The following is a 24,178-nucleotide window of genomic DNA, read 5'->3' on the forward strand; positions in this document are numbered from 1 at the left end:
TTGCGAAATGGCAGGGTTTCATTCTTTTTTATGGCTGAGTAATATTCCATTGCGTGTGTATACCACATTTTCTTTATCCATTCACCTATTGTGAATACTAAGATTGCTTCCATATCTTGTCTATTGTAAATATTGCTGCAATAAACATAGAGGTGCATATTCTTTTTGAACTAGTGTTTTTCTTTCCTTCAATTATTAGTACACCTAATAGTGGCATTACTGGATTATGTGGGATTTCAATTTTTAATTTCTTGAGGAACCTCTATATATTGTTTTCCACAGTGGCTGCATCAATTTATATTCCTGCCAACAGGGCACAAGTTTTCCCTTTTCTTCACATCCTTGCCAACACTTGTTATTTCTTGTCTTTTTGATACTAGCCATTCTAACAGGTGTAAGGTGCTCCTTGGGGTTTTGGTCTTTCCTGATGACTAGTGATGTTGAGCATCTTTCCATGTGTCTATTGGCCATCTGGGTGTCTTCTTTAGAAAAATGTCTCTTCAGGTCCTCTACCCATTTTTAAATCAGATTATTTGGTTGTTTTTTTTTTTGTTTTTTTTTTTTTTTGGTGTTGAGTTGTATGAGTTCTTTACACATTTTGGGTACTAACCCTTATTGGATATATCATTTGCAAATATCTCCTGCCATTCAGTCAGTTGCTTTTTCATTTTGTTGATGGTCTACTTTGTTGTGCCAAAGCTTTTTAGTACAATGTAGTCTCAATTGTTTATTTTTGCTTTTGTTTCCCTTGTCTAAGGAGACAAATCCAGAAAAATGTTGCTAAGGCTGATGTCCAAGAGTTTATTGCTTACTTTTCTTTTAGGAGCTTTATGGTTTCAGGTCTTACATTTAGGTCTTTAATCCATTTTATTTTTGAGTATGATGTAAGAAAGTGGCACAGTTTCATTCTTTTTTTTTTTTAGTTCCATTCTTTTGCAAGTAGCTGTCTAGTTTTCCCATTACCATTTATTGAAGAGACTGTTTTTTCCCCATTGCATATTCTTGCCTCCTTTGTCCTAGATTAGTCGACCATAAAAATATGGGTTTATTTCTGGGCTCTTTCTTCTGTTCCATTGATCTGTGTGTCTATTTTTGTACCAATATTGCACTATTTTGATTGCAATAGCTTTGCAGTATAGTTTGAAATCTGGGATTGTAGGTACCTCTAGCTTTGTCTTTCTCAAGATTGCTTTGGCTATTTGGGGTCTTTTGTGGTTCTTTTTTTTTTTTTTAAGATTTTCTTTATTCATGAGAGACAGAGAGAGAGAGAGAGAGAGAGAGAGAGAGAGAGAGAGAGAGAGAGAGAGAGAGAAAGGCAGAGACGCAGGCAGAGGGAGAAGCAAGCTCCATGCAGGGAGCCCGATGTGGGACTCGATCCCAGGTCTCCAGGATCACGCCCTGGGCTGAAGGCGGCGCTAAACCGCTGAGCCACCCGGGCTGCCCATCTTTTGTGGTTCTATACAAATTTTAGGATTCTTTGTTCTAGTGCTGTGAAAAAAGCTATTCCATTTTGATAGGGGATTATATTGAATCTGTAGATTGCTTTGGGTTTTATAAATATTTTAACAATATTATTTTAATTCATGAGCATAACATGTCTATTTATTTGTGTCATCTCCAGCTTCTTTCATCAACGTGTTATAGTTTTCAGAGTACAAATCTTTCACCTCCTTGGTGAAATTTATTCCTAGGTATTTTATTCTTTATAATGCAATTGTAAATGGGATTATTTTCTTAATGTCTCTTTCTTTCTTTTTTTTAATAATAAATTTATTTTTTATTGGTGTTCAATTTGCCAACATACAGAATAACACCCAGTGTGTCTCTTTCTTTTTAATTGGGTTATCTTTTTATTATTGATCTATGAAAATTTTTCTATATGTTCTGGTTATATATCTTTTATCAGACATGCGATTTGCATGTATTTTTTACCATTCTGTGGATTGGTCTTTTTTTTTTTTCCACTTTCTTGATGGTATTCTTTCATAAGCATCCTTTATCAGTTTGAGGAGGTTTCTGTCCCCACTTTGTTTGATATTTTTATCATGAAAGGGTGTTGGATTTAATCAAAGGCTTTTTTTCTGTATCTGTAAAGATGATCATATGGGATTCCTCCTTTTATTCTATTAACATGGTATATTATACTGATTTTCAGATGTTCAAGTAACTATTTACTCCAAGGATAAATCCCATCTGGTCATGGTGTATAATCCTTTTTACGTGTTGTTGGGTTTAGTTTGCTAGTATTTTGTGGAGAATTTTTGTTTCCATATTCATAAGAAATGTTGGTCTGCAGTGTTTTTTTTTTTTTTTGTTTGTTTGTTTGTTTTTTTGATGTCTTTGACTAGTTTTGGTATCAGAGTAATATTGGCCTTATAGATGATTTAGGAAGTGTTCCCTCTTTTTTTTTTTTTTATCTTTTGGAAGTTTTTGTGAAGAATTGGTATTAATTCTTTAAATCTTAAGTAGAATTAACTCATGAAGCCATTTGGGCATTGGCTTTTCTCTATTGGAAATTTAAAAATAATTCAGAAATTTAAAAATAATTACCATTAAATAATAATTTAATAATAATTTAAATTTAATTCAGACTTTGCTTTTTCTACATATATTCAGAATATGTATTTCTTCTTAAGTCATTTTCATTAGTTTATGTCTTCCTAGGAATTTATCCATTTTATCTAAGGTATCTAGTTTGTTGGCATATAATTTTCATAATATTATCTTTTTTATTTCTGTAATGTCAATGGTGATATTCCCTCTTTTACTCCTAATTTTAGTATTTGAGTCTTTTCTCTTTCTTCCTTGGTCACAGTCTAGCTAAAGGCTTGTCAATTTTGTTAATCTTTTCAAAGAAATAACTTTTTTTTTCATTTTCTCTATTGTTTTTCTAGTCTACATTTAATTTATTTCTACTATAGTCTTTATTAGTTTTATCATGGCCCAGACAGTTTCACTCTGAATTCTACCAAGTGCTTGAGAAGGAAATGATACTAAATCTCTGTAAATGTCTTCCAGAAAAAAGAAGCACGGCACATACTTCCTAACTTGTTCTTCCTAACTTGTTCTTAACTTGTGCCAAGAATCAACCCAATATCAAAACCAAAGACATTACAAGAAAGGAAAATTACAGGCCAATATCTCTCAAGAAACTAGATGCGAAAGGTTTCAACAAAATGTTAATACATTTAATCCAACAATGTATAACAAGAATTATGCATTAAGACAAGTGGGGGCAGCCCGGTGGCTCAACGGTTTAGCGCCGCCTTCAGCCCAGGGCCAGATCCTGGGGACCCAGAATCGAGTCCCGTGTCGGGCTCCCTGCATGGAGCCTGCTTCTCTCTCTGCCTGTGCCTCTCCCTCTCTCTCTGTGGATCTATCATGATTAAATAAATAAATAAATCTTTAAAAAAATAAAAAAAAGACAAGTGGGATTTTATTCCAGGTATGCAAGTCTGGTTCAACATTCAAAAAAATCAGTTAATGTAATCCATTAAATAAATTAACAGACTAAGGGAAAATAATCATATAATCATATCAATAGATACAGAAAAAGCATTTGACAAAAACCAACATCCATTCATGATAAAAAGCTCCTAGTAAACTAGGAATAGAGGGGAACTTCCTTAATATGACAAATAGCAGTTTTAAAAACTCTACAGATGACATCACACTTAATGGTGAGAAGGGAAATACCTTCTTCCTAAGATCAGAACTAGGCAAGGTTGTCCCCTCTTGCCATTTCTGTTCAACGTTGACTAAAAGTCCTAGTTAGTGCAATAAGACAGGAAGGGTTGCGGGGAAGATGTATAAAGATTGGTAAAGAAAAAGTAAAACTGGGGATCCCTGGGTGGCGCAGCGGTTTGGCGCCTGCCTTTGGCCCAGGGCGCGATCCTGGAGACCCGGGATCGAATCCCACATCGGGCTCCTGGTGCATGGAGCCTTCTTCTCCCTCTGTATGGAGCCTGCTTCTTCCTCTGCCTGTGTCTCTGCCTCTCTCTCTCTGTCTCTAATAAATAAATAAAATTAAAAAAAAAAAAAAACCATGGTATTTCCCAAACTCATTTGACCATGGTATCCCTCTTTCTCAGAATGTCTGTTTGGGAAATGCTAAATAGACGGGCAAGAGATAGGCCTAAGTAACCAGGAAGATGACTTTGAGAAGAAAGTATTACCAAAAGACAGAACAGTAGGTACCTAAAATGAGGGGCAGAAAATGAGCCAAGTAGGGGTAGGGAAAAGGCTAGATGATGATCACTTAATTCCTTTGCAAAATGACCAAGGCCTCTGTAAAAGTGAAAAAAGAAAAAAAATACAGAGAGATTCAAAAGACATCCCATTTCCCTCTCATAAGGGCAAGTTTCTAAGCTGTCCCTGTTATTTTCCACTTCTCCTGCCCTAAGAGATCCTGAATCTTAAAACATCTCCAAAACAGTTGTAAAATGCTCTAAAATAAATCCTACACCACTCTCAGAATTTTCTCCATTTTTTGTGTCTCCTTTTTTTTGTTATCTTCACTAGTGTCCTGTAGATCTCAGGAATTAATCAGCTTCAATTAATATGTGTTTGATATTTTATAATTAGGGCTCTTTTTAAGGTTTTTTACTTCCATATGGGGCTGTTGGCAAATATTTAATCTTCCTGTAAACTTTTTTTTTTTTTAATTTTTTTTTTTTTAATTTTTATTTATTTATGATAGTCACAGAGAGAGAGAGAGAGAGGCAGAGACACAGGCAGAGGGAGAAGCAGGCTCCATGCACCGGAAGCCCGATGTGGGATTCGATCCCGGGTCTCCAGGATCGCGCCCTGGGCCAAAGGCAGGCGCCAAACCGCTGCGCCACCCAGGGATCCCCTCTTCCTGTAAACTTTATACTGAATTCTCCACAATCCAAATAATAAAAGTTAATATCTACAATTTGTGGCATAGAATGAATTTTATGTATATTTATTTCTCCTCCTTCAACCAGAACTTCAATATTGGTGTTTTGTGTATTTATCTACAACACAGAACAAATCTCACAATTAATGGTGAAGCATTAGAAGCATCTCCTTTGGGAGTGCCTGGGTGGCTCAATTGGTTATATATTTGAATCTTGATCTCAGGGTTGTGAGTTCAAGCCCTACATTGGGCCCTATGCTGGGTACAGAGCCTACTTTAAAAATTAATTAATTAAAATCAAAATTAATTTAAAAAAAAAAGCCTTTCCTTTGAGGTCAAGAATAAGAAAAAGAAGCCTTTAAAAAAATATTTGTTTATTTGATTGAGAGAGCACAGCAGGGGAAGGGACAGAAGGAGAGACTATCCAAGCTGACTCCTGCTGAGCATAGAACCCGACCTTAGGCTCAATCTCACTGCCCATGAGATCAAGACCTGAGCCAAAACCAAGAGTTGGACCAGCTGAGCCACCAAGGCACCCCAGAAAAGAAAGCCTTCTAATGCTATTTCTATTTAATTTTATTCTGGAGTCCCTAGCCAATGCAATAAGAAAGAGAAGAAAGGGAAAGGAATATGGAAAAGAAATAAACTGTTGATTATTGATAATTGACAATACTAAAATGTCTATAGGCAATACAAATAATGTCTACATTAGAACTGTTCAAACTTCAAAGTTATAAGACAGAAAGAAAAATATGCACATATCAATTGCATCAATCAATCAGAAAATATAATTGTGGAAAAGATCTAGATACCAAAAAAATTACAAATAAAGTTATGAAAAGGAAGACACGTTTACATGAAAAAACTATAAAGTTCAACTAAAAGATACAAAATAGGCATATAAAGCAGATATATACCACACTTATGGGTGAGAAGATGAAAAATAATGAAAATATCATTTCCTTCCTAAACTAATATATACTCATTGAAGTTCCAACAAAAATCCCTATAGGGTTCTTCAAAGGATATAACAGTCTTATTTTAAACTAATATCCCTCTCTGCCAATCTGGTCTCCATACAGGAAGCCCGATGTGGGACTCCATCCCAGGTCTCCAGAATCATGCCCTGGGCCGAAGGCGGTGCTAAACCTCTAAGCCCAGGAAATACAATGTTAAGCCAAACCCATAGCTTACTTTACTGTAGGCCTTCTGGAACCTTCAGTATCCTAATGTGCATTGTGAATCTCCAAAAGGAAAATATAGCTTGTAGTTTTTCCCCAATTAATTGATCATGGAACTTTTTCCAAAGAATACCTAATAACACCTCATATAACCCAGCTCATTAATCTTCAAAAATGTCCAGCTCTTGTAAACTTTTCCTTAGTGGAAGACATGCTATATGCTCTTTCACTACTAAGTTGTAAATTCTTTGAGGACAGTTTTTTTTTTTTTTGAGGTATTTCCTGATCTCACTGTATATTAAAACTCTGGCTTTCATGCTCTCTTATAGTTTCCACGATGGGCACAATGGATACCACTCAAGAGATCATGTATGGACAATTTTGCTAAATAATCCAATTCAGTTTTCAAGATCTTTTTACTACATCTCATTTCAACTACTTTTGATGCTTTTTAGAGGCTCTGAGATAGGCACTGCTGGTGCTAAAAGGATGAATAAGATCTAGTTACACCACACTGGAGAACATGTAGAGGAAATAAGTACATGACATAAAACTGAAATTAAATGCTAAACAAGAGGTACAAACTACCTTTGAACCTCGGGATTCAATGAAGAAACAATTGAGTAGTTAGGGAAGGGAAACATGTGGTAAGAATCAGAAAAGATTTCTTGGAGGATGTATCATTTGGGATGGGCCTATTTTTTTTTTTTTAAATAGAGACAGGGTATAGAAGAGTGGCATTACAGGTGTGTGTGTGGGGGGTATAGCATATGCAAACAGGAAGGTAGGGAAGAGGGGCAAGTTCAAGTGGTTCTGTCTGGCAGGATGTGTACAGGATAAACTGTAGATGGAATATGACCAGAGAATGGATAATAAAAGTAGAAATACTTTGGTGATGATGAGTGAGTGATGTTAATGCTGCTGTGCACAGGGAGCCTTTGAAGGATCTTTGAGTGGGAGCAAGTGATGTGAGGACCACTTGCTCTTCTATCCTTTGTGGTGTCTCCAAAGCTCTAGAGCCTTTGCCTCTGTCCAGCTCAGTGACATCCAGTCTCCTGACTTGCACGTAGAGTACCTCCTCTTGTAGAGCTGTCCAGAGTACAACAGAATTCACGGCTTCAGACTCTAGTAAATGCATACCCACTCCACTCTATGTAGGTACTGTCAGAAACCGGAGTGTTGAGGAGAGAGTGTTCAGATGAAGGATACAGATAAGAGGTCATTGGTGGATTTAATAATACTTTGAAGAGTTATGATTTCAGCATATTAAAGAGGGAACTGATAAGAAAAAAATGATGGGTGCAGATAGGACATTTTAAGTCGTGAGCCACGAGAATGGATGGATGCACATAGTGAGCCTGGGGAACTGACTGACTAGTCACTCATTCCAGGCCGCTCAGGACCAGAACTGGCACGGCTGTGCAGGGAAGCGTGAAACCCAAACAACTGGAGGGTTAGTAGGAGGTCACCCACCTGGCGTAATGTTGAAAGGCCTAGCCCTCCTGCTGTGATGCTGAAAGGCCTGGCCCCTGTAGGCTGTGGAGATGGGCCTGGAGAAGCTGTGTGTTTAATGAATGGCCTTAATGTTTTTCTGTGACGTGGACTTTGAGGTCATCAGGGCAGTCGGGTGGGGGGAGAGAAGTACCCTTCACAGGAGAGCTTGGGGGGCTGAGAGAGCCGGCGCCTGCCTGCAGGGGATCCACGTGGGAGGCGGTCGCGGCCGGGCTCCCTCCAGGAACGGGGAGGGGGGAGAGGGGGAGGGGGAGGGGGTAAGGGGGAGGGGGTAAGGGGGAGGGCTAGGGCATGCCGCACCGCCCGCCCGCGCCCGCGCCCAGGATGCCCGCGGACCCGGCCGCCCCGGCCCCCCGCGCCCGCGGGCGTTAGAGCCCCCGCCCCCCGCCCCGCTCCGCTCCTCGCCCCCCGCCCCGCCCCGCCCCGCCGGGCCTGGCCCGCGCCGGCCGGCAGCCGCGGGAGCCCGTCTCGCTCTTCCGCTTGCAGGTGCGCCCGGGGAGGGGCGGCGCGCGCAGGAGGGGGCGCCCGCCATGCCCGGCGCGCAGCCCCCCGCCGCGGCCTCCAGCCCGCCGCCCCCGCGGAACGGCCGGCCGCAGCCCCGGTGAGGAGGAGGCGGCGGCGGCGGCGGCGGCGGCGGCGGCGGACGAGGCGCCGCCCCCTCGGCGAGCTTCGCGACCTGGCGGCCTCCGCGGGACCCATGGCGGCCTCCTCGCCCGCGCCGTCCCCGCGGGAGGGCGGCCCCCGAGCGCCGCGGGCCCCCGGCCCCTCGCCGCCGCCGCGCCCGCGCTCGGGCTCCGAGGCCGAGGACGCCGAGCTGTCGCTGAGCCTGGCCCGCACCAAGACCCGCTCGTACGGCAGCACGGCCAGCGTGCGGGCGCCGCTGGGCGCCGGCGTCATCGAGCGCCATGTGGAGCACCGGGTCCGCGCCGGCGACACGCTGCAGGGCATCGCGCTCAAGTACGGAGTCACGGTGAGCGGGGCGCGCGGCGGCGGGGACGGGGGCGGGGGCGGGGGGCGAGGGGCGGGGGGCGGCCGGCGCGGACGGGGGCGGGCGGGGCGAGGAGCGGGGGGGGGCGGGGCCGGCGGGGCGGGGGGCGCTCGCCCCGCGCGCTCAGGGCCGCGGCCGGGGTCGCCCGAGGCGGTTCCGCAGCGGGAGGGCCCGGCCGCCGAGAGTCCCCGCGCCCGGCCCAGGGCGCGGCACCGAGCTCCCGGGGACCTGCCCGGCCTCGGCCCGGATGTGTGAGCGAGGCCCGCGAGGACCCGGAGCGGCGATCACCCGCTCTCCAGGCCGGATCACACCGCCGTAGTGCGTGTTTACTCAAAGCCGAGCTGAGAGGTGTGGACTCGGGCTCCAGAGAATTTTGTTTTCTCTGTAAACAGGCGCTGTGCTGAGTCAGGGATGGTAGTTGTTTCCGCAGGATGGTTCTGGTTCTATCGATTATGCTACTTTATGTACAAGTGAAATTACACCCCTGGGTTCACTGGCAACTGCGAATGTGACACCTGTCGCTTAGCAGCAGCCCAGAGCTGAGGTCTAGGTGAGCTGGAGAGCTGTGTTTATTATACATTTATAAGCGTGTGTGTCCCAGGTATATCGCATTACACCTCTGGGAAGAACGTGGAAATCTGAGGGAACATACTGTCTCATTAAAATTACTTATAGTTAACTCTGAGCCATGTGGCGGCCTCTTTACATTGAGTTCTGTATCAGTTTTCAGTGTTCTTTCCTGAAACACTTTAGACAGCAGTGGGAAGAAAGGCGATCTTATCTGTATCTTTCTCCTAAAGTGAAACTTTCTGGCCCTTCACAGAATGACAGAGACTAATTTATTTTGCACCTTTGACTTGGTGCTGTATGTTGATCTAGTGGGTCTTACGATTTAAACATTATTTTAAGACCAGGGATCTCACTGTGCAGGCATATACGGCTATTATCATGCCAGGAATAGCCCCTTTCCCTCTTCCTGGGAGTTTCTAAATGTGGACATAGAACTACAATTCTTAGGTACATCAGTAAGGCCTGGTTTGGATGAGGGTCAAAGGGAAGCAGAGTTGGGGAATATCAATAGCCACTTTCTGCTGAATGCCTGCTGCGTACCCGGCATTACATATGTCCTGTTCCATCTTGTTTTTCTTCAATTTGATTATCCTAGTAAGTCTTGGAGGTGGGAGTAATTAACCTTTTTACAGTAGGAAAGACAGTTGAGAGGTAAGGGTATTATCTGAGAATGTTTATCCATTGAGAGCAGCTTGAATTAGCACAGTGATAAAGCATTTGCTTTTATCAAGATATTACTTCTGATTTCCACCGCAATTTCTATCCCAGTCTTATCAAAAGCTCTCTTAGCATCTTGGTTACTGAAGAAGGAACATCTCTTCTGTATGGTTTCTATGTGTCACACCTACTGGGCCAGGGAGACTGTGCCAGGAATCCACAATATCTAGAAAAGTGTTATTTCCCTGGTCCCTACCTCACAGCCGTCTCCCTGCAGCCCGAAGCCCTCTGCACCTGCACCAGAGTGGTTTAGAGCTCCTTAACATCCGCTCACGACAGTTCTCTACCTTTGATCAAATGCTTTCTCATCGGTGTTTTCGCTTGATACAGATCCTGTTACTCATAACCTTATCACCCCTTTTGGTTAAAGCATAAACCAGATTTGTACTACTTTCATAAAGACTTGATTTAAAGATATTAAGCTCCAGTATAATGAATTGGAAACTGTAACATATAGCCACAAATAGCCTCTAACTGATCTTATGGACCTTGTAATTCTTTGCTGTGGGGATTGTGCTGTGCATTGTAGGAAGTTTAATAGCATCTCTGACCTCTGCCTGTTAGATGCCTGTAAGACGCCCAACTCCCATCCAGATATTGCCAAATGTGCCCTAGGAAGAAACTCACTCTTCACTGAGAACCACTGGTTTATTACATGTATTTCATTTACTTTGGGCCTGAACTATAGTTGATGACATTTTTAGAGACTCTCCCACTGATTATGTAGAGCTAGTGAGAGTGATAATTCTTACTTTCACAGTGAAGTGATAGTATTGCTTTAATTAACATATGCAGATATCAGCTGAATTTACTCATTACTGAGATTTGAGGTGGAAGCTAAAAAGACAGAAAAGTTTTTTTTCTGTTCCTGACTGAACAGAAAGAAGTTGAGGTCGTTAAGTTTCTAATATTGACTGCCAAGGTCATAAGCATATTTAAATTATTGTTTAAAGGAGTAGGTGATGATATGTTGCAGATTTAGAGACCCAAGAAAGTACACCTGGAAATTAAGAATCAGTCCAGGCGAACTTTGGCTTTAACATCACGTGTCTGGCAAAAGCCAATGGCTCTGCTGTCTTACTTTGAGGAGTAGGAGCTCTCAGAGAAGCCTGTCTGCTGATGACAGCTGTCCAGCCCCCCAGCAGGGAATCCAGGCACAACTTCAGTCCATCAGCACAGAGAGACTGCTAAGAGCCAGGTACAAGAATGTTCCCAGAACAAATACTCTGACAAGGGGTGAAGGTGGAGATCTGGTTGTCAACCCTGGGTTTCCAGGGGAACAAATTGGACACTGGTTATCTGAAGTGGTGCTCAATGGCCGGCAACAGCAGGGTACATCCCAAGATGTGGGAATAGATGTGTTCCTCAAACTTGCCTGAATAGGAGAATGCCCTGGGGCAAATGAAAAATAAAGAATCCTAACTGACCTTGAGCCTACTGAATCAGGATACCCAGAAAAGGAATCCAGGAATCTTCATGTTTTACAAGCATGGCCTCTTTCTTGTTCCCAAAGCACTGTCCTTCCTGGTTTGTTGTTGTTGTTGTTGTTGTTTGTTTGTTTAAGATTATTTATTTATTCATGAGAGACACACACAGAGAGAGAGAGAGGCAAAGACACAGGCCGAGGGAGAAGTAGGCTCCATGCAGGGAGCGCGATGTGAGACCCAATCCCAGGACTCCAGGATCATGCCCTGGGCTGAAGGCAGGCTCTAAACCGCTAAGCCACCCAGGCGTCCCCTTCCTGGGGTTTTTGCACTTGCTGTTCCATCTGTATGGAACACTCTTTCCCTGATAGCTGCAGGGAAGGTTCACTTTATGGGTGTATGACCTGTGCAGTCACATAGGGCCCCGTGCTTAGAAGAGCCCTGTACTTGCTGTAATGCTCTACTATTGCCATCTTGAAAAAAGTTTTTTTTTTAAATATTTATTTGAGAGAGGGAGAGAGAGAGAGCCTGAGTAGAGGGAAGAGGCAGAGGGAGAAGGAGAAGCAGATCCCCTGCTAAGCAAGGGAGCCTGGTGTGTGGCTTGATCCCAGGACCTGGAGATGATGACCTTAGCTGAAGGAAGGTGGTTAACCAACTGAGCCACCCAGGTACCCCACCATCTTGAAATTTTTAATACTTTGTGAATAAGGGCCCTGCATTTGCACTTTTCACTAGGCCCTGCAAATTACGTAGCTGATTTTGGCTGTAACTAGCTCCCTTACTGCCTTCAAGTTCTTGCTTACCTGTCTCCTCCATGAGGCCTTCCTGACAACTCTCTGTTAATATACAGCCCTCCTCTACACACCCTCTCCCCTTCCCTGTCTTGTTTTCCCAACAGTATTTACTATCATCTCATTTTCCTTTTTTTCCAGATTCTTTTTGGTAATACATTAGTGAATAAGTACAAATCCATGCCCTCATGGAGCTTATATCTTAGTCAGTGGAGACTGTAAGTAAGCAAAGGAAATACGTTACATGTCAGGTATTGATAAGAAATGAAAATTAACCAGGGAAGGGAGAGAAGGAGGGCTCCTGGAGCCGGCTGTAATTTAAAATGGTGTGGCTGTGAAGACCTCACTAAGAAGGATGCAAGGAGGTGAGGGTGTGCAGACATCTCAGAACATTCTCAGAACATCTCAGAACATCCAGGCAGCAGGAACAGCGAGTGGTGCAAAGGCCCTGAGGTGGGAGCATATTGGCGGGTTCCAGGAATAGCATACCTGGTGCTTAGAGTGCAATAGGGTGTGTTTGGACCAGAACACTTTGGGCCTTGAAGGACTTGCATAACTTTGGCTCTTTCTCTGAGTGAGATGGAAAGCGTTGGAGGAATTTGAACAGAATTACATGATCTGATTTATGCATTAAGAGGATCAGTCTGGCTGCTTTGAGAACAGGCTGTAGCAGAGCAAGTGCCAAGGCAGGGAGGCCAGATAAGATGAAAGCTTTGTAATAATGCAGGTGAGAAAATGGCAGCTTGGACCAAAGCAGCAGAGAAGGCAGTGGTGGGAAGAGGTTGGATTCTAGATGATTTGCCAATATGCTGTGTATTTTCTGCTTATTTATTTGCTGTTTCATTTGAGTATCTCTGCCCTAGAAATGGGACCAGGGATCCAGGAAGCTTTTCTGTAGGAAAGAAGAATGCAGATGTTAGAGAACCTGGCCAGCTCTGACACCTGATGGACTCCAGTTCTTCTGTCAGTGCCTTAGAAAACATCTGAAGGACCTCTCCCACATCCTTTTTAAGTCATTATGAATTATTAATAACTGGCATTTTAAAAATGATTTTTTACCTATTTTTATTGAGCCTGGTTTGTTTGAGTCCTTGTGTTACACGTTAGGGCTACAGGATGATACATGCTGTCCTCTTGTTATTCATGGTGAGTTTATCTACTAACTGCTTTCCACTAGCCTGTAGCTATTAGAGAAGCAGGTTGCTTGTCTGACTCATCACTGTACATCCTGTGCCTAGCCTGAGTCTGGCACATGGGGGGCCCTCCCCACATGTATAGATCTAATCCAAGGCCTGACTGGCATGAAATCATGAAGTCCTGGAGTTGAACAGACCCTGAAAGACCGAGCCCAGGTTAGTGATTGAGTGACTGGAATTGCAAAGTGTGATTTGAGGCTGGCTCTCCAGTCTACAGAAACAATGGTGCTGGTTTTCTTACCTTCTACCAGCAGAACGTCTTAACATTGAATTATTATTTTTAAAAATATTTTATGTAAATCAGTTTGCCAACATGTAGTATAATACCCAATGTTCATCTCATCGTGTCCCCTCCTTAGTGCCCGATACCCAGTTACTCCATCCCCCCAACATTGAATTAAACATAGGTTTATATTTGAGCATCTCTACTGAAGAGACATTTGAGGAAGTGGTCTGGGAAACTGAAACTCTTTGGGCTGAGTTGAGAAACTATTAAATACAGTTGAGCTCTCAGACTTGAATTTGCTTGGGCTGGAATTTCCCTGGCTTTGCCTATCACTACTGAGACACCAAGGCCCTTTCCCTAACCCCGTGCTCTAGATTTACCTACGGCGCGGTGGTATCTGTGGTGATCCTTGCTCCTCTCAGTCGGATGCAAGCTTCTGGAGGAAACTCACTGGCTCTAGACAGCCACTGTGGACTTTTTATTTGGAAACCCTGAAAAAATATCCAGAGAACAGTATTCAAATGAAAAATGAACAGGAGGCAGTGAGGGGACCTATTATTTGCATAAACTTTTTCTTTGTTTCTTTGCTTCCTCTTGGAAGCTTACTTGTCCTCTCTCCTCTCCAGAGGCCAGTGCCCTCAATCACTTCGTGTCTGGTTTTATTCCCAGGATCTTCTTGCTTTCTTCCAGGAAGCTGCTAGCCCTAGTCACTTCCTAACACTTCCCTGAAAAGAAGTTACCTTGCTGAGAAAAGGTGAAATGATTGTCATTTTAGGGACAAGTGTTGCGAATTAGAAATGTAAATGTATGTAAATCTTTCCTGTTCATGATGTTAGCCCCTGCTGCTGGTAGATATTGCCGATCCTTATTGATCAAAGGCAAGAAAACCATAAATAAGTGGTGCAAATTGTAGTGAGAGGTATGATAAAATTGCCTTTAGTAGCTTGGAGTTTAATAGATCCTCATATATCCTTTTTATTATATTATTTTATTTCATTTTTTTAGAGGGAGTGGGGCAGAGGAAGAAGGAGAATCCCAAGCAGGCTCCACAACCATCACAGAGCCCCACTGGGGCTCAGTCTCACAACCTGGAGATCATGACCTGAGCCTGAAATCAAGAGTCAGATGCTTAACTGACTGAGCTACCCAGGCATCCCCTCATGTATTCTTTTTAAAGAGCAGTTTCATTGAGGGGTGCCTGGATGGCTCAGTTGGTTAAGTGTTTGCCTTCGGCTCAGGTCATGATCCTGGGATCCTGGGATTGAGCCCTGCATTGGGCTCCCTCTTAGCAGGGAGCCTGCTTCTCTCTCTGGCACCACCCACCCCCGGCTGCTCATGCTGCCTTTCTTTCTCTCTCCCTCTCTCTCAAATAAATAAAATCTTAAAAAAAAAAAAAAAGTTTCTTTGAAGTATAATTTATATACCTCCAAATTCGCCCATTCTAGGTGTACAATTCAAAGACTTTTAGGGGATTTACAGAGTTGTGCAACCATCATCACAATCGAATTTTAGAACAGTGCCATCATTCTGAAAAGAACCCTGTGCCATTGACCTTACTTCTGTCTCCTTCTCTAGCCCCAGACAACTCCAAATATACTTTCTAATCTATAGATTTTCCTTTTCTGGGCATTTCATATAAATGGAAATCTCATATGTTCTTCTGAGATAGTATGGAAAAGAAATAAATCCTTTTCCCTATTAGCTATTCAGTCCTGGTTGGGAGAGACTGGAAATGAAAGCAATATGATTGCTATACTTACCCCCTATTCATCTGCCTATGAGAAATAGAGAATAGTTCTGTGTCACTCTAAAAAGGTCACACTTTCTATTCTCAACATTAATTGGGTATTAGAAATTAGGAACAGAGGGGTGGGAGAAGTAGGTGAATTTTTTTTTTTTAGTTTGAATAAATCGAATAATAATTTTTTAAAAAAGTCCATGGAGTTGGGCTCTGTTTTGAAAGCAGCATGGTTTCCCCAATCCACCATCCACCCAAGGCCTGGTGTAATCCAATCTTGTTTTAGAAGGATAACTAGCAACAGAGTAGAGGAAAGATTATATATTGAGGAGAATGGAGAAAAGGGATCATAATGTCTTCTAAGAGTTCTAATTTACTGCTCTTTGCTTTATGTGTTCCTGACACAACCCAGGTCTGCATTGTGACATTGCCAGAAAACTGCAATTTTCAAAGCCTGTAACAAATCAAATCCTTGTGATATCCAAAACTTGAGGCAACTATAGTTATTCTCTACATGTTTTTAACAACAAAACTTGATGGCCTTCTATTACAGTTGCAGAATTTGAACTCACTGGGACATTTACCATTAATGTAATCATTTAGTCTTGGTAATGGTGGACTTCCAGGGTTAGAGTAGTTCTAGAGCTTTAGTGTTTAAATTTTTTTTCTGTAGCATTCCTGACAAGTGTGTGTGCACTGGATGAGATTTAATGAAGGCTCCTCTTTATTTCTCTAGGAAGCCCATTTGTACACAGAAGAACTCTGTTAGAGGCCTCCTCAATGTATTGATTTTTTTTTCAATTTTTTGAGAGAGAGACAGAGAAAGAGGTAGGGGGGAGCAGGGACAGAGAGAGAGAGAGAATCTCCACGCCCAGCACAGAGCCCTACATGGGGCTTGATCTCACAACCCTGAGATCATGATCTGAACTGAAATCAAGAGTAGGATGCTTAACTGACTGAGCCACCTAGTTGATCTGAAAAATTTTAACTTTTAACAGGATCTTTCAACCCCAGGTTTCTATTTCTAAACCTAGGAGACAAAAGTTCAGAGGAATTTCAAACTTTCATAGGATAGCATCTGAGCTACTTCTGTCCTTGGCTAAATAAATAAATAAATAAGAAAATAAAATTTGGGTATTAGGAAATGTTGAACAGAGGGCAGGTGGGGAAGTCATAGAATTTTCCAGCGCTTCCTTGGGTTGGATCATGACTCAGCTTAATGTGAGGTGACCTTCCCAGAACATTAGATCCATCTATGTTCAGATAAAAGTATATAACCTTCCTAAAACATCATTTCATTGTTTGAGATTATCTCTAGTCTCTTGTCTGTGCTGGTGAGGTTTTCCCCCTGACTAGGCTTCCTGTTTCCACTAATGCCTTTTTCTTTCCAATTCATTTTCCACAAAGCTGCCGGAATGATCTTTAGCTGTAATCAGATTGTGTCACTCCTTTTCTTCACCCTCCAGTGGCTTCTCATCACAGTTAAAATAAAATTCAAGTTTTGGGACGTGTGGGTGGCTTGGTCGGTTAGTCTAACTCTTGATTTCAACTCAAGTCATAGTCTTGAGGCCCTGGGATTGAGCCCTGTATCAGGCTCTAAATTCAGTGGGGAGTTTGCTTGGGATTCTCTTTTCTCTGCCCCCATCCCCTGCCTGCCCCCTCTCTCTGTCTCGTTCTCATAAATAAATAAATAAATAAATAAATAAATAAATAAATAATAAATAAATTCTTTAAAAATAAATAAAATAAAATCCAATTTTTTACCTTGGCATTCAAGGCCGTATGTGGCCTGGAGTTTTGCTCATTACTCCCTACACTTCAGCCACACTGTTTTTTGTTTGTTTGTTTTTTTTTTTTTTTTCCTGGCTGGGGTCTTGCAGCTGCTCTTTCTGTCTCACTGGAATGCTTTTTTTTTTTTTTTTTTTCCTGGCTTTTTGCATGGCTGGTTTATTCCTTAACTTTTCTACAAATCCTGAGTTTGCAGCCTGTTCAGTTGGTTTAAGTCACTACTTGTAAAGGAGAACAAGTTAAGATCAAATTTATCACCTTTGGGGGAAAAAAAAAAACATAAAGCTTACACACCTCGGGGCAACAACATATAATGTTAATTATCTAGGCTTGGTCTTATGAAAAATATTTTTATGTATTCTTACTTTGTAGGAGAAATATTTTTTATTGTGAGAAATTCCTACCTCTCTCCTCATTTGCTGAATACATATTAGGACCTGCCCTTACTTGTTACTTTCTCACTTTTAACCCAATTTAATAATAATATAGTAGCTATTATCATTTTTGAGGACTTCCGGGGCTATGTATTGTTCTGAATACTTTACACGAGTTAATTTGCATAATCTTCATAATGATCCTATTGTGTGTATCCTTACTTTACAGAAAACAGAAGAGGGAATGATTAGAAAGTGGCAGAGCCGGGATTTGAACCCAGAAAGTATGGCTCTGAAGCCCATGTTTCTAACTACTACCTTGTACTAAGCTCATTTACCTGTTTTCATCTTCAGGCTCAAACCTGCCAGTCCTTAGATTGGTCCCCACCTTGATGCTAACTATATCTGGATATCCCTTATGTCCTTGATTCTGGCATCCTGTCTAGACCATAGGGTGAATGTACATCTTACATACTTGCTGCTGACACTGACAGGGAGATGGCACAGTATCTGGCTTGAGGAAACTCGTAGGCTAAAGATGCACATTAATGAGTGAATTCATGGGATGATGCACAGGAACCAAGGGAGCCCTGCCCTTCATTCCCTGTGCTCCTTGACTACACCCAGCTGTTGACTCAGTCACCTTGTCTTATGCTCCCTTATGTCTCATTGGCCCTTTTCCTGGCTGTGATGGTCTGTCTTGTTTTAATGATAGATGTACGGGTCAGGGTTCTGGCTGGAAACAGTGTGCTCAGGGGGTGGGGGGAGTGGGGGTGTGTGGCCAAAGAGAATTTAGCTAAGGAACATTTATAGAAGTGTGAGCAGGGTTGATGGAAACAAGGGATGGTGAAGGATATGAGACTAGCAGTAGCTGGGAGACATTACCCCTAGGCTTGAAGGGCAAGGGGAAGAAGTGGTGTCCCTGCCAAGAGGAGGGCTGGAGCCTTGGATGAGTGAGCATATACCTGGCAGGAACTCTGCCATAAGGGAATGCAGCCGCTGGACTCCTGCATGGTGCTGTATCTTTCTGCTGATAACTTCTTTTTGAACACCCACCAGAATTCCAAGGACAAGGGGGCTTAGGTAATGCAGTTCTTAAGAGGTCAGCCTCCTGGGATTCAGAAACAGGCTCAAGAAGACTTGGGGATGGGTGGGGTGGTGGGGGTGTGTTGAGAGGGAGAGTAACACAACAGATGACTTATTGTCCCTTTCTGGTTACTTCCGTGGGTTCATCTTTTATGCCTATTTCTCTGACCTGTTTTAATTAATTCATCCATCCATCTATCCATCCTTCTATCCTAAGCACTTAGGGTGTCCAAGATCTTTTTAGCCCCAGGGAAGCTACAGAAATAAAAGTGCTGCCCTGAAGGCACTCACAGTATATGCATGGTGTTCTCAGCCCTGCCTCAACAATCAGATCTGGTGTTCCTGTCAGTTTCTGTCCTCCATCATTATTCTGGGAAAGAATAGGCCCCTGCCAATAAGCACTTCAGAGAGTGCTGTATCACGAAGGCTCTCTGATTCACAAGCGGCAGAAAACCTAACTCACATTGGCTTAAGCAAAAAACAAACAAAAATGCTGTTTATTGGCTCATGGAACTGAAAAACCCTAGGGTATTCTGGCTTCAGGCTTTGATTCAGAGGACTGATTGCTCTCCTCCAAGATGGGCTTGTTGTCAGGTTCCATGAGGTGGAGGGATGGATGCTCTTTCCAGTGGAAAAAATAAGGACCTTTCCCCTCCCAGACCCAGAAAAAGTCTCCTTGCATCTTTGAATTGTTCCATGATGGGACTGTGACCTATCATGAAAGCCAGGACACTGTGGCACTCCAAAGGGTAAGAATGAGTCATAAGCTCACCCTGGAGTGTGTGTGGAGGGGGTTGCCGGTGCCTTTGGAAGCCCACAGACTAAGATGGAGGATGTGGATGCTAGCTGGCAAAAAACAAGGGGTATTAAAGACATAGTAGAATATACCTGAACCTGCTATGGATAAGGTATCCAAGTTATTTAAATCTCTCAAATCGAAGACCAGAGATACCTAGGATTTACAGACTTTAATTTTGTCTTCTAAATGCACCTGCCTATCCATGCCTCTTTTCTCACCCTTTTCTCCTTTAGCCAGATACTAGAATACAAAAGATCACCCCACCCTACCCAAGAGATAGGTTAATATAATATCTTTAAAAGAAAAAAAAAAAAAGCTTTAAGTGTGCCATTTGTGTAGATTCAGCTTATAATAAGAAATCAGGAGATACAGGGTTCATTTAGTAATCAACTATTGTTTTTTTTCTGGTGCTTAAAAAAATCTAATTTTTTCACTCACAATCAACTTGGCATTAAAGGATCCCATAACTTGGTCCCATTAGTCATGCACTTTTATCCTGGTGTTGTATGGACTTCAGGGTTGGACAGAAATCCTACCTCACACATTTATTGTTTTAAAGATTTTTTTAATTCATTTGATCAAGCAAGCATGTGGTAGCAGCGGGGTGGGGGGCACAAGGAGAGAGAGAAGCAGACCTCCTGCTGAGCAGGGAGCCCAAAGTGGGGCTGGATCCCAGGACCCCTGGGATCATGACCTGAACCCAAAGCAGATGCTTAACTGACTGAGTGATCCGGGCGTCCCTCCAGCTCACACATTTAAAGAGCCATAGGCCCTTGGTCCAATCAGTCATCTGTTGTGTGCCTTTATTTCTTCATTGGAAAACAGCGTAATATCATCTGCCAGGTGCTCTGCTAAATATTTCCTTTCTCTCACCTGTATCCTGTCTGTCCACGTGTCTGTCAGTCTCCTCTATGCAAGTATTTGTATGATCTCTCATTTAATCTCTCCGACAACCTTGTGACAGGTAGGTGACACCTGTTTTACACACAAGGACATAGGCTGAGGGAAAGAAGCAGCAAGCTCATGTGGAGATGGTTGGTGTTGGCGGAGCTGGGATTTGAAATCCAGATTCCCAAGCCTGTGGGAAGGTTAAATGAGACCACGTGTGTGGATTCCATCCTTCCTTTCCAGCCCCACCTCCCATCCCCATCTCTGGCTCTGTGGAAGGCAGCCACTGGCTAGGAAAGAGTTTGAGGATATAGAAATTATATTAAATTCTCACTTCTTAGTCTTATGATGGTTCGATGGTCCATAGTCTGTCTGAGTTTTGTTTCTTTTATTTGTAAAATGGAATTTTAAAAAAGATTTTATTTACTTATTCATGAGAGACACAGAGAGAGAGGCAGACACATAGGCAGAAGAGGAAGCAGGCTCCCTGAGGGTAACCCAATGTGGGCCTTGATTCTAGGACCTTGGGATCACTACCTGAGCCAAAGGCAGATGCTCAACCCCTGAGCCACCCAGGCATCCCTGTAAAGTGGATCTTCAAATGCCTACTCCATGGGTGGGTGGGTGCAGACACAACAATATGAGATATACTGTATGTAATGTACTCCCCACTTCTTTTCCTTACCTGTACTGCTTGGACCCACTCTTCAGAGCCCATCTAAAGTCAAAAGAATCAAAATTGGAACCCCACCTTCTCGGTGAGGCCTTTCTTAATGCCTGGAGCCCCAGTCTACACCATTCTTGCATGTGCAATGTGCAATGTTGTGTTTATCTCTGTACCAGCTCCTGTATCCATTTTATTTACCAAACATAATTCCAGAGACAGAGGAAGTACTCTGTAAGTAAAATAACAGTACTGTTTTTTTTTAATCAAATGATAGAAATGTTTAAACAAGAATGGAATTTTTTAGATAAGTGCTAAAAATTCTACATTTTTCAACTTCAGGAATCTAAGGCTGCTTGGTAAAAGCTGTCGTAAGGGAAGTATTTTAGTGGGGGAAATTAGACTTTTCAGTGACTAACCCCAAATTAGAAATCTGGAATCCAGAGAACGCGTTGCACATATTCTGAGCCTGGATATTTTTAGTTCTATTTGTGTAATAAACTCTACTAATGGATTTATTTACATATAACTGTGTTTTTTTCTATTTTAGATGGAGCAGATTAAAAGGGCAAATAAACTGTTTACCAGTGATTGTATATTTCTGAAAAAAACTTTGAACATCCCAGTTATATCAGAGAAGCCTTTGTCGTTTAATGGGCTTAACTCAATAGATTCTCCAGAAAGTGAAACTGTTGGTAGCAGTTTTTCTCACGAAGAAGAGCCAACAGCAGCTGGGGAAGACCTCTCTCCTCCTAGTCCTCAAGAATCCGATGGTCAGCCAGTACAGCCTGAAGAAGTATCAGCTAGAGATTTCCTGCAGAGACTAGACTTGCAGATTAAGTTGTCAACACAGGCAGCCAAGAAACTAAAAGAAGAGAGCAGGTAAAAATACGCTGGTAAAATGTCAGAGGCTGAATGAATTACAATGTCCTTGCTTAGCTACGTTTTGTTTTGTTTTCTCTTTGCTCTTCTCTTTCTTTTTCTTTAAAAACTGTATTTTAACTCTGGAAAGTCATTTTCAACATATGAAGTCTAAAAAGAGCTACTACATTCTGCTTAGGGCTTTATCTGTTGCAATGTACTTGTTTTTGTCTCTGTTACTTATTATAAAAAGTTTGCTTCTTTGCTTTAGTAGCATAACTGTCCAGCCAGCAATTCTGGATAGCAGCCAAGCGAAACATCTAGTTTACCCCTTCAAAGGAAGCAGTGCCTGAGGGAATATGATCCTAATGCAATTTGTCAAAGACATTGTCCATTATTTGTTACTGGGTGTTTTTCATGTGAACTTTTTTCTTTGTTCTTTAATTTGATACTAGGGCAACTCTTTGTCCTACATAATTGGTTTTCTTTTTCCTTTATGATTCCAAGAATGGCACAAGCTGTTTTTATTTCCTTTTTTGCCATGGCTGTCAGGAAGCTTACAACTAAAACTGACATTGAGTTCAACTACTACAGTATTTCTTATGGTTAATAAATGTGTATTCTTCTCCTTCCCTTAATTCTGATTTTTTAATTTCTATCTAATTCATCTTATTATATGTATGCCCTTGGTTGTTAGCACATCAAGTCCTTTTGAGAAAAAGGTGGAATGTAAACAAATATAAACAAACATGAATATAATAATTTTATAATTTAATGTTTTTAAAAAATGTAATAGAAAAATATAAATATATAACAAGTGCCATTCTTTTTTTTTTTACAAGTACCCTTCCTTATTCCAATAACTGAGATGCCAATGAAATGTAGATAATATGGTATACCCAAATGAGTATTTGCATTTCATACAACTTTCCAGACCTGCAAAATATTATAAATAATAAACTCTTACCCTTCTTTGGCAAGTGGATATTAAGTTATATATATGTATTAGTTTTCTGAATATCATTTTTAAACACTGATTTATGCTGAATTTCTTTTTTTCAGAGATGAAGAAAGTCCCTATGCAACTTCCCTCTATCACAGTTAGATGATCAAGGGTGATAATCTAACCTGGATTGAGAGCTGTTTGGATCGTAACGAAAACAACTGAAGATTCAAAAGCATTCATCCTTTAAATCACAGTTTAGTAGTTCCACCTACTGCAATTGCACTGAAATGATTATTTCCCTCTGGCTTTCTATAATTTTAAGTCTTTATTATGGCATGAGAGCAAAATTATATCCTAAAGCTCATCACTTTTGTAGGTGATGGTAGTTTTTAGACTAGTTTTTGTAAATACTAGTTAACATAAAGCATCAAAGACTATATATACATATTCAAGCTGAAAACAATGTTGGTCGTCTGAGAAATCTTAAATATGTGAAATACATGGTTGCTGTTTAAGTGATGCTGATTTTGCTATGTATTTATAACTTAAGTGCTATATATATATATTTCGATATGTATTACATATTCTGTATTAATATAAAGAACCAAATTTTGTCTGCTATTTTGTAAAATAAACTACAAAAGGCTGAATGAGAAAATAAATTATGTTTTCATATTTGAGTCGTCAGTTTTTTTTAACAAATGGAAAAGTAAAATCAATTAAAAAAATTTTTGTAAAGATTTTATTTATTTATTCATGAGACATACAAGGAGAGAGGCAGAGACACAGGTAGAGGGAGAAGCAGGCTCCATGCAGGGAGCCTGATGCGGGACTCGATCCCAGGACTCCAGGATCACACCTGGAGCCAAAGGCAGACACTTAACTGCTGAGCCACCCAGGCGTCCCAATTTTTAAATTATTTTTGAAATAGTAACAGCTTCTCCTCCATTTGAATTGCTTTATTATTATATTTGGAATTTTAAAAACATTTCAATAATCTAAAAGCAAATCGATTATAGGTATTAGTAACCTTTGCATTTTCGTAATATTTGACCTGATTTGTTTGAGATATGGTATAAACATAGAATATGATCAGAAGGAGAAATTAAAAATGCCATGCTCTGATGCATTGGTGAATTCTAGTTTAGATTTTACTAAGTCACTTTGTAGGGTGTTTTGTAGTCATGGTGCTCATTTGGATTGAGGGTTAAGTTTTTATTCACATAATTTATCTTTTATCACATGTACAGGTTATAGCTGTAAATCTTAAGCAAAATATTATTTACAATTAATTTTTTTTTGGGGGGGGAGTCTTAGTTTTTATTCAAGTACCAGATTAGATAAATCTTTAAACTTCCACAATATCCCTTATATCCCCAAAGGAATGTACTTTCTGTGGGGGCAAACAGGATTCTCCCTTCATTTTCTTTTCCCCGTCTTGCTCCTCCAGGTCTTCCCTTAAGCAAGAAACCGGTGCCCACAGATGTCAATGCAGCAGAGGTTGTAGGACCAGAATTATACATACCCAGCCCTTGAGGTGCATGCATGGG

General features: G+C 41.6%; 1 protein-coding gene across 2 annotated transcripts; it reads left to right on the forward strand.

Moving 5' to 3' along the window:
- The first annotated feature begins 8,190 nt into the window (after window positions 1–8,190).
- On the forward strand, window positions 8,191–23,286 carry LYSMD2 (LysM domain containing 2). 2 transcript variants are annotated; one of them, XM_055320015.1, is made up of 3 exons: window positions 8,191–8,529; window positions 21,372–21,703; window positions 22,745–23,286. In XM_055320015.1, the coding sequence occupies exons 2-3, from the start codon at window positions 21,372–21,374 to the stop codon at window positions 22,785–22,787; spliced, it is 375 nt and encodes a 124-aa protein (XP_055175990.1). In that variant the 5' UTR covers window positions 8,191–8,529; the 3' UTR covers window positions 22,788–23,286. The 2 variants fall into 2 exon arrangements, with proteins under 2 accessions (XP_055175990.1, XP_055175988.1); XM_055320013.1 differs by having other exon boundaries at window positions 8,213–8,542.
- The last annotated feature ends 892 nt before the right edge of the window (window positions 23,287–24,178 follow it).

The sequence above is a fragment of the Nyctereutes procyonoides genome, unplaced genomic scaffold (genome assembly GCF_905146905.1).
Source record: "Nyctereutes procyonoides isolate TBG_1078 unplaced genomic scaffold, NYPRO_anot_genome, whole genome shotgun sequence".
In the NCBI taxonomy this organism is placed as follows: Eukaryota; Metazoa; Chordata; class Mammalia; order Carnivora; family Canidae; genus Nyctereutes; species Nyctereutes procyonoides.

Excerpts from the sequence above, each read along its gene's own strand:
- LYSMD2 (XM_055320013.1), top strand. The coding sequence starts at position 8,270 with ATGGCGGCCTCCTCGCCCGCGCCGTCCCCGCGGGAGGGCGGCCCCCGA. Across the intron at positions 8,543-21,371 it reads CGCTCAAGTACGGAGTCACG|ATGGAGCAGATTAAAAGGGC; the intron begins GTGAGCGGGGCG and ends TTTCTATTTTAG. Across the intron at positions 21,704-22,744 it reads AAACTAAAAGAAGAGAGCAG|AGATGAAGAAAGTCCCTATG; the intron begins GTAAAAATACGC and ends TCTTTTTTTCAG.